This window comes from Kryptolebias marmoratus, linkage group LG5 (genome assembly GCF_001649575.2).
Source record: "Kryptolebias marmoratus isolate JLee-2015 linkage group LG5, ASM164957v2, whole genome shotgun sequence".
In the NCBI taxonomy this organism is placed as follows: Eukaryota; Metazoa; Chordata; class Actinopteri; order Cyprinodontiformes; family Rivulidae; genus Kryptolebias; species Kryptolebias marmoratus.
Window position 1 is genome coordinate 21,401,239 of NC_051434.1, and position 10,971 is coordinate 21,412,209.

The window sequence follows — 10,971 nt, forward strand, 5'->3', positions numbered from 1 at the left end:
GAAATGAAGCAATTTTATTGGGAAAAACAAACAACTTAATGTGTTTGTTTGCATTGTTTTGTTTACGTGTAAGGTACAGTAATTGGTACTAACCTACCTTAAACTAGGCCCTTGGCTGTTAGCTTAACCTAGCCTTTAGCAATTCAGTTGAGCATGAATAGCCTTGCTAACTTGATCTCTTTCTGGTGCGTTTCTTGGGGCTTTGGTGTCATCTTAAAATACCAAGTAAATACAATGGATAGAATTACCATATGGACATTATAACTAAGAAAAGTCATATTTGTTTCATAAATCTGTTTCAGTGTTTCATAATATTTAAAGGTAACCGATGTGTAATGTCAGTTAACATCAGTTAATTGTAATTTATGACAGCTTATTTTTCTGTTCTGCTTTTATGGTGTTTGTGAACAAGGTGGCAATAAAGTTTTCATGAACCTCCAGTTTGAGAGTCTGTACCGTCCTAGCTGGGGATGCTACAAGAAACATTACCTAATATTAAACTAATACAATTTTTCCATGACACTGTTTGTTCAGTTTGTCACTGTTTTCTCAACTGAATAATGCTGGTGTTACTAGGCAAATGTAGTCAGTCCACCGGTAGTTGAGTAAACGTTTGGGTTGACTAGACATGCTGGTGAGGTGGACTCTCAGCACTATCATATAATGGTCCATATGCTCAGCACACATACAGTACTGCACATTCTACGACTGTGTTCTATGATAAATCGCGACTGATAAAGTACTAACTATTGATAACTACTTAAGAGAATATCACTTTAAAAATAACTGGGCTGTCTTTTTAATATTCTGCTGTTCATTCATAAGTGTTTTTGTACTAGTTTGTTGAATGAAAAAGAAGATAACAAGAACACAACCAAATCATTCTCAAGCATTTGTCATTAAAATATTCTGCTACAAAAATTAAAAAAAAAAAAAAGAATTTCCCCATTCCACATAATAAGTTTAATGCACAGTTTGACTCTCTCCTGCATGAAAGAAAAACAGATCCTTTTTTCTCCTCTGATATTTTATAAAAAACTAAAAAGATCATCCTAATGTTATTCAGTTTTTCTTAGCAGCCTTTCTCTCATTTTAACCAAAGTTTTAATTCTTCAGCTTGTTTTAGTGCCAATTATTTACCGTATTACTCTGATGAAGTCAATGTGCATCAGGATCTTTGGAGCTGTCAGTTTAAATATGCATATTTCCCCATCTCCATCAACACATCCTCTCCCTCTGTTGTTAGATAAGAGCAGCTGACTCAGAATAGGCTCTCTAGTAGGCATGCTACATTGTGGAGAACATGAAAAAGGTCATGCATGTACTTTGATCAAACACTGCTTATAAACGATATTAATCGCACTTTGGTAATAAAAAAGGACAGATCTTGTATTTGTTTTTCATTTGACATCATCACCCCCTTCCTTCTATTTATATGAGTCAGTTTGTTTGGACCTCAATCAGATTTAAACCAGTCGGTACTCGAAAGCCTGTCCCATGTTTCAGTTTAGCTTTAAGACTTAAAAAAAGGTAATTTTTTACCAGCAATACAGAGCCAGACAAGGATCAGGTGTAGAAAAAAAATCTCAGGAAAATATGTTCCTCCACTTCTATTTAAACAGTAAAACATCTGCATAGATTTGTAATAACATTAGTGTCTGTGTGCAGCAGGTGTTGAGCTGTGTCTTCAGTGGGTTGCTGGGGGAAAGGTTGATTTAAATGGGGAAACATAAGTCAACTCATCATCGCGTGTCTGCGTGATGTTTCTAACGTTCCCTTCTGTTTTGTTTCACAGTTGGATGGAAACCATAGATAATGAGGGTAAAAGCATTTGTTTGTGTCCCCTGAATTATTGCATATGAAAAAACTAAAGTCCTTTGTAACATCTCTTGACATTTTATCTGTGTGACTTGAGTCATCCCAATGAGATCATCAGATACATGATCAAAGTTTTATCTATTTACGTCAGGAAAATGTACAGTCAACCTACTAGATTGGATGGACATCAAAACGTGGGTGTTCTCTTTCTAGATCAGCAGGAAAAAAAAGATCAGTAACATCAGCGTGATCCTTTGAATCAAAGACAAAGACATTTATACATCTGCTTTGAAAAAAAAAGACTCAACAAAGTCACAAAACCAATGGCATAATAGTAAAAGACATCTAATTCACATGCTAATATGGCAGTAGTAATTTGGCTTAAAGTGAGCTAAAATCATAGAATTAAACAATTGCTTATAGAAAACCAAACCTGATGCTTTAAGTCATTTTAAATTCTCTGTCTGCAGTGATGCAATGGAATAATACATGATAACAAAGTTTTCCTTCAAGTTAAGGTAAAACGAGCAAACTCCCTTTGAAAAATAGTATTTCCCCCGTGTGCATCATTTGGTATAAAACCAAAGTTCATATGTGAATTTTAGTGTAACTGTAATAGTTTCAGAGTTCAGGTAGTGTTTTATATATATATATATATTTTTTTTTTAATTGAGCAATCTCTTGAAAAAATAGACATCCATGCTTCATGCTTTTGCATCCCGTTCTGTCTGTTCCCAGAAATACTTTTATTATAACAACCAAACCAGCAACGAAAAGTGCTAAAATAGGATCTGGCGAGGAGCAGCATTGGAAATGTTGAAGGTTCAGACCGATTTCCTTCTCCTCATGAGCTGGTGATTGTCCGTGAAGCTGTGAAGGCCGGGCGACACGGAGCTGATGGGCGACGGAAGGAGGCTGTTTTTCAGCATGCTGGGTGAGATCTCCTCGATCCTGTAGGAAACCGAGTGAAAGTACTGATTGGGGTTCAGCTGGGAGCTGAAGGAGTTCTGATGGGAGAAGGTACAACCCAGGCCACCCATGCCTCCCCTGGAGCTGCCATAGTCATGCGAGTGGTAGTGTATGCATGAGCACACAGACTGCAGATCAGTCACCTCCCCCCTGTACGGCTCCCGTCGCCGTCGCCCCCGCTGCAGTGACTCGTCTTGGATGATCATGCTGTTCCGGTTGCCAGCCAGCGAGGCTCGTTCTTCAGCATCCCGCCGCTCATCTTCACTGTTCATAGTCAGGAAGCGGAGGACCACCAGGTTAAGGAAAGCCCCGATGACTGTCAGGCCTACTAGGATATACATGAAGCTAAAGGCCACGTACAGGGGCTTCTTCTGGAGGGCCCGGTTCTTCTGAAGGGCCACAAAGTCCCCAAAGCCTATGGTTGTTAATGTGATGAAGCAGTAGTAGTACGACTGGAAAAAGCTCCAGTCCTCGTAATGAGAGAAAGCTGCAGCACCGATACACAGCGTGCCGATGCAGGAGAAGAATCCCACCGTCACCATGTTCTCCATGGACACGTCTGTGATGCTCATGCCACAGCACTTCTTGATACGTTTCAGGAGGTACTTGACAAAAGTGTTCATCCTCTCACCCAAACTTTGGAACATGACAAGAGTCAGAGGAATCCCCAGGACGGCGTAAAACATGCAGAAAGCCTTCCCTGCATCCGTCCCCGGTGCTGCATGTCCGTAACCTGGAAAGGGGAGTGAGGGGTGAGGGGAAGACAAACAACAATGAGCAGTGCTTAGCTTAAGTGCTTTGGAAACAACCGCCGCCAGAGTTATTTCATCCAACATTCAAAAAGCCCCCCACCCACCCTATCAGCATTTGTTTACAAACAAGAAATATCACTAAGAGTCTGCAAGTGTTGCCAAAAGAGGTCCTGAATAGGTGCGCGCCACGGAAATGTGTCTGCTCATTAATCTTATTTGAAGAGAGGGGCATCCCATTAGTCTGAATTTTCCGATGAGGTAAAGGAGTTTGGACGAGGGATTGGGAAAGAGTCATGGGGAAGCCAGTGAAGCTTTTAGCTTAATTAGACTTTATATTTAGACCACACGCTGCTGACTCACCCACAACAAAACTTCTGAGAACCAACCTGTGAGAACAACCACAGGACTTTAAGACTAAGTTCAAATCAGTCTTCAGATCTTAGTTGATTTTACGTCTCATTTACAATGTTTATTCAGAGATTACAGGAGTTTACTCTTCTTACTAATGTAGGCCTAATGACAGATGACACACTGAATCTCTCTCCTCTTATTTGGGAGCATAAAAATCCAAATCGGAGCCAAGAGACACCCACTGTCAGTTGGCAGGGTGTCACTTCATGAAGTGCTTTCCAAAAGGAGACAGAATATTTTTGGTGTATTGTACCGCAGTGTAAAACAAATCTGTTCACATGTCCTGAATAAGTTCTGTGTTTTTGTTCTCAAATATTGATTCTGCCTTTTCCCATTTGGCATTCCACCCCCTCGTGTATGTGTTAGTTTTACTTTTATGGAAAAACAAAAAGTCCCAAACTGTGCAACCTAACTCTGTGTACAGCGCATGTTGAAGGCCTGGAGTTAGATCAGGGAACATCAAGAAAACAACCTGTTTCAGTACTGGAATAAGGGCTGTATTACTAGGTTTTAAAATGCAGCTGTTGAAGATCTTAATGTACTACAACCTAAATAATGCTTAAGCTGTGCAGAATGTGAGTTTTTATATTAAATATGCAATGTATGGTAGTATGAAAAATGAAAGGAGCTTAAGGTACTTATATATGGGGTGCCGTTTGTAAAGTTACACAGTCAAAAATTAACAGCAATATTTTGCTTTCTTTAGCCATGTTATTCATACATTTATAAATGTTATAGTTTCAAACTAAATATTTAACTTGCAAGTTAAATATTTAGTTAGCAAGCTAAATATTTAGCTCCACACTAATTATTTAGTTTATAAACAAAATGTTTATGTCCAAGCTAAATATTTTATACATATATATATATATATATATATATATATATATATATATATATATATATATATAGAGGTTTATGTCAATGAATGATCAAAGTCACTGAAATTAAATAAAATTTATTTTAATCAATGATGGAAAATGTTAAATAGCAAAATGTTGCCAAACANAAATGGAGAGGAGGACATCGCCACAAAGAAGAAGACAAGAAACAGGAAGTTTTACTTCAAACATGATATGAATGTGCTGTTATTAAACGTATGAGCTGCTTACAGGCCGACAGCCTGGGATCAGTTTGTGATTCAGAACAGTTTGTTATTGATGAAAAAATATAGACAATCCATGTGTGATTAAACAAATGTCATAGTCTGAAACTGCTGTTGATTAGTTTACTCTGGCATGAGAATTCATAAACGTTACTCTAAAACGTGCTCAAGTTGTTTTCAAGTTAGCATCCAGTTAGCAGCATTAGCTCTCTCCTGCCATCTTTATGTTGATTTGCAGTGTCGTGTACTGATGTCATGACAATAATCTGAGGATAATCGATTCTCACCGTTCCACGTTCCCATCTCAGTTGTTATGCGTGTTGTTTTGTCGGCCATGACCATCCTGGTGATCATCAGAATCCAAATCTGAAGACTTTTTATTTGATTACGGAGATCAGTTGTCGGTAGCAAGGTAGTTGGTGCCTGTCGTGGCGGCAACCCTAAACCCTCAACCCTGGACACCAGCAGTGAGGGATGCTGTCAGGCTGAAGAAGGAGTCCTATCAGGCCTTCTTGGCCTGTGGGACTCCAGAAGCAGCTGACGGGTACCGGCAGTCCAAGCCGCCTGTGGCTCGGATGGTCGCTGAGGCAAAAACTCAGGAGGAGTTCGGAGAGGCCATGGAGAAAGACTTCTGTACGGCTTCGAGGTGATTCTGGTCCACCATACGTCGTCTCAGGGGGGGAAAGCAGTGCAGCACCAACACTGTTTATAGTGGGGGTGGTGTGCTGCTGACCTCGACTCGGGACGTTGTGGGTCGGTGGGTGGAATACTTCGAAGACCTTCGAAGCACGTCTTTGATTCAGGAGGCGGAGCCTGGGGACTTTGGGTCTGGCTCTCCAATCTCCGGTGCTGAGGTCACCGAGGTGGTTAAAAAGCTCCTTGGTGGCAGGGCTCCGGGGGTGGATGAGATTCGTCCGGAGTTCCTTAAGGCTCTGGATGTTGTAGGGTTGTGTTTGTTAACGCGACTCTGCAGTATTGCGTGGGGTGGTGGTCCCGTATTTAAAAAGGGGCGCCGGAGAGTGTGTTCCAACTACAGAGGGATCACACTCTTAAGCCTCCCTGGTAAGGTCTATTCGGGGGTTCTGGAGAGGAGGGTCCGTCGGATAGTTGAACCTCAGATTCAGGAAGAGCAGTGTGGTTTTCGTCCTGGTCGTGGAACACTGGACCAGTTCTATACCCTCAGCAGGGTCCTTGTGTCCCTGTGGTCCATGTGTTTTGTGGACTTGGAGAAGGCGTTCGATCGTGTCCCTCGGGGAATCCTGTGGGGGGTACTCCGGGAGTATGAGGTACTGGGCCCTTTGATATGGGCTGTTAGGTCCCTATATGACCGGTGTCAGAGCTTGGTCCGCATTACCGGCAGTAAGTCGGATTTGTTTCCAGTGAGAGTTGGACTGCGCCAAGGTTGCCCTTTTTCACCGATTCTGTTCATTTATGGACAGAATTTCAAGGCGCAGCCAAGGTGTTGAAGGGATCCGTTTTGGTGGCCTTAGGATTGTGTCTCTGCTTTTTGCAGATGATGTGGTCCTACTGGCTTCATCAGACCGTGATCTACAGCTCTCGCTGGAACGGTTTGAAGCCGAGTACAAAGCGGCTGGGATGAGGATCAGTGCCTCCAAATCCGAGGCCATGGTCTTGAGCCGGAAAAGGGCAGAGTGCCTTCTCCGGGTCGGGGAAGATGTCCTGCCCCAAGTGGAANATATATATATATATATATATATATATATATATATATATATATATAAAGATAGAGTGGTTTATGTCAATGAATGATCAAAGTCACTGAAATTAAATAAAATTTATTTTAATCAATGATGGAAAATGTTAAATAGCAAAATGTTGCCAAACAAAGGAGTCTGATGCAAGTCTGCAAATAACAGCTTAATTGTAGCAACGGAGAGAACCAAGTCATTGCAAAATTCTTCTTCACTCTTCAAATAGAATCATTTTTTCATTCTTGCATTTGATTACTAGCTACAGAGGAAAGTAAAACATCAAGATAAAAAAAAATGTTTCTAGCCTCCCAGAAGGCAGGTATTACATTAAAGAAAATATGTGTAGAACCAGCCATCTGTCTTTATTCCGTTTACTTCAAATTAGCAAATTAACCAACATTGATTTTTATTGCCTCAATTTGTTCTTGACAAGTAATTAATTTGCAATGAATTCTAGAGGCAGCTGTGCAGAGGTGAAAGCTTTTTTCTTTTTTTTCATTTGCACCACAGTTCTGTGCAGAAAGATTACCAAAAGCCTAATCAGCAGATAATCCTTAAGCATTACATTTCCCACTTAGAGACAATATATCTATTAATTTTGGTCATTTCAGTTTTCTCTCAGCAGACCCAATCACCGGAGTACATTAGGTAACAATCCAACAGCAGAGTCATTCAGTAGATTATTGTTTTGGTGTCTGGGAAGCAAGATAACCAGAGAAACCTAAAATCTTTCCCCAGAGGTGATGAAACCTACACACAAAGTCATAAAATCATCTTACGACAAGTGTAAGATCCTTTCCTCGACCTGCAGACTACCGTATTTTCCGGTCTATAAGGCGCACCTAAAAGCCTTAAATTTTCTCAAAAATCAACGGTGCACCTTATAATCCGGTGCGCCTTATGTGTGCACTTAATTCCAAAATCTGACACAGGGAGGTACGGTAATTTGTACCGTACCGGTACGTACGCTGGCAGCAATAAACTAATCAGAGAACATTATGTAATATAATACAATTCAGAGCTTGCCATCATTCCGGGAGGATTTAAAAAAGAACTCTAACCGCTGGACGTTGGTGTAAACCGCGCGTTCAAAGTTGTGAGTGGCATGGGAGCGATTGATGACCGACGGCGAACACGCTTACTAAGACGGGGGCAGCGCTGGGTGAGTTACGCCATCATATGCAAATGGATTGTGGATGCCTGGGCTAAGGTATCTGCTTTAACTGTTGTCCGAGCTTTCGCGAAAACCGGCATCTTTGCTGAACAGCCACCTAGCAACGAGACAATGATGAGAGGGAACCTAGCATGTTTGATGGTGAAATTGCCCAGCTGTTCAATTCAGACAGAAGATGAGGACTTTGATGGATTTGTGGAAGAAGTATGATAAAAAATAATATGTAAAATAATTGTTACATAGTGATGATGAAGTGAGATTTATTTATATTGCACTTTTCAGCAACAAGGCGATCCAAAGCGCTTTACAACAGAAACAAAAACAGAATCCAATACAGCAGGTACATAATGAAACACAAAGAAAGAAAAACACATCAATCATGTATAATCTAAATGAATCATGTATAATATAAATGAAATATAGGATAATCTAAATAAAATCACGAAACCAGACATATCTAAGCATGAGCTGAGACAGTCAAAATAGTAGCTAAAATAATCTAAATGAAATCATAATCAGATAAACTAAACATATCTAAACATGACCTAAGACAGAGCTAAACTAAACAACAATTAGGAATCTAACAATCTAACAATATCTAAAGTATGAGCTATGGATAAAATAAACTAAACTAAATGTACAGAACTAAACAAAATTTACAGGAGGGCTAAATAAGCTAAAACATGATAATGCTAAGACTAACAGTACCAAACTTTGTAAATAGCCTTAATTGAGACTGTGCCTTATAATCCGGTGTGCCTTATAGCGCCTTATGGGTGATAAAACCATCAGCAAGAAGCTTGGTGAGAAGGTGACGATTGCTAATGTGATTGTTTGGAAATGAAAAAAAGTATATATATAACATGGACATCACTTGCCCTCGTCTGGAGCTCCATGCAAAATCCTGCCTCATGGGGTGAAGATGGTGATGAGAAAAATGAGCTACATATAAGGAGCTTGTTAATAATCTTAAGGCAGTTTGGACCACAGTCAACAGGAACAGGAATGGTAACCCACTAAACTGTAATGAACTCAAGGTCCCTCTGCTCAAGATGAGACATCTACAGTCACATCTTAAATTTTCCAGCAGTTACCTAAATGATTCATAAAAAGGCTTGGTGGAAAGTGTTATGGTCAGATGAAATCAAAACCCAGCTCTTTGCAATCAACTTGACCTGTCAAATTTAAAGGAAATGAAATGCTGAGCATGACGAGAAGAACACCATCCCCACAGTCAAGCATGGAAGTGAAAACATTAGAGTTTGGGGCTGTTTTTTTCTGCCAAGGTTACAGGGCGACTTCACTACATTAAGGAGCTAATGAACATAGCCAGTACCATAGTTTTTGGATGAGAACCTTTTTTGTTCCTCAGCCAAAACACTGAAGATAGATGGGTCATGGATGGGTTTCCCAGCATGACGATGACCCAAAACATACCGCCAAGGTATTGTCCTCGAGATAACTTTTTTTGTTGTTGTTGTTTTAAAAATATCCACATAACCACAGTATTATTACTAGAAATGTTTTATCCACGCAGAAAATGATCCAAAACGCTGTAGTAACTATGCTAGGCCTGTGTGTGGTGATGTAACGCTGCCACAAAAAATACACCAGAAACAAAAAAAAAAAATGTGATTACATATGCATAAAGCTTACACGTTGGGTAGTCACCACATACCTTCTATAGCTGTACCATAAGTTGTGTATACTGTATCATACACTTTATGGTACTGTAAACACAAGAAGAAAAAGATGAGGATAGCAAATACAAGAGAAAGAACCAAATGTTTATTTTTGTTTGTTTGTGTTTTGTGGGCTGAAAATAAAGTGGAACTTCTACTTTGTCTGATCAATCAATCAATCAATCAAATTTTATTTGTATAGCACATTTCAGCAGCAAGGCATTTCAANTCTCGGGCATCTGGTGAGGATGCCTCCTGGACACCTCCCTGGTGAGGTGTTCCGGGCACGTCCCACCGGGAGGAGGCCCCGGTAAAGACCCAGGACACGCTGGAGGGACCCCGGATAAGCGGAAGAAGATGGATGGATGGATGGATGGATGGATGGATGGATGGATGGATGGATGGATGGATGGATGGATGGATGGATGGATGGAGTTAATGATAAGTAAAGTTGTTTTGTTCTTCGACGTTGTCCGATGGGTGACGTATTTCCGCCCCTGGGCGCAAAAATGTTTGTCCATAGACTCTCGTTAAAAGTTGTACATGCGCAGTAGCTCATCTTCAGCACAAGAGATAGGACGGTTCAGGGCGCACCTCTCCTGCACCCAGAGCTGAATGCAGCTCAGTTTGCATTTCACCACCCTCCCGCCACCGGAGCGTGGGACTCCCGCCGCGGGCTGACGTCACATCCGTCTGTCAGAAAGTTTGCCTGATTGAAAAGTCGAGCCGCGGGTGAGCTGCCTTTTATTCAAAGACATCAATAAGTTCATTACGTGACTAAGTTACATAAACAAGGTAATAAATAAGTTCATAGTTAATAATTAGTTTAAGAAAATGTATGCTAAAAACTGTTAAAATGTTTGGTTTTGAATTCTAATCAGAGTGAGACATCCGATTTTCGTTATATTGTACGTGCAGAATACATGACGTAGTGAGTGCTCTCACCATAAAACAAGCTTTGACGTATTTTCTCCGGTAAAGTTTTGAAAAATAAGGGAGAAAACAGGTCCTATAAACACTAAATGTGTCCTACAAGCTTGTGCCTTGGGAGACCTCCGTCTTTGCACATATTGGTGTTCAGGAAGCACTTATGCATATGTGCATTTATATGTACATTATAATGTTGCTTCTGTTGTTTTAATTTATGTAAAAACACTGGTGTGATACTTTAGTATATGTTTTGGTATATGTCTATTTTGGAGTTATAGCCCCCCCTGGAGAAAACTCCACCAGCCGCCACTGATTTCTATTACCCCAGCAAAGTTTTCTGGCATTTCTTTGTGTTCAAAAAAGGGTTCTTTCATTTCCATTAGTAAACAATTGGACGGTAGCGGGGTTCTTGGCCAGC

The 10,971-nt window shown here is 40.5% G+C and overlaps 1 protein-coding gene across 1 annotated transcript in view; it reads right to left on the minus strand.

Moving 5' to 3' along the window:
• Positions 1-2,475: 2,475 nt before the first annotated feature.
• Positions 2,476-10,971, minus strand: part of kcnk9 (potassium channel, subfamily K, member 9) — a 72,037-nt gene continuing 63,541 nt past the window's right edge. The window contains exon 2 of the mRNA XM_037975571.1: positions 2,476-3,520. Within this exon, the coding sequence (XP_037831499.1) occupies positions 2,643-3,520 (878 nt within the window). The 3' untranslated portion in view covers positions 2,476-2,642. The remainder of the gene's footprint in view (positions 3,521-10,971) is intronic.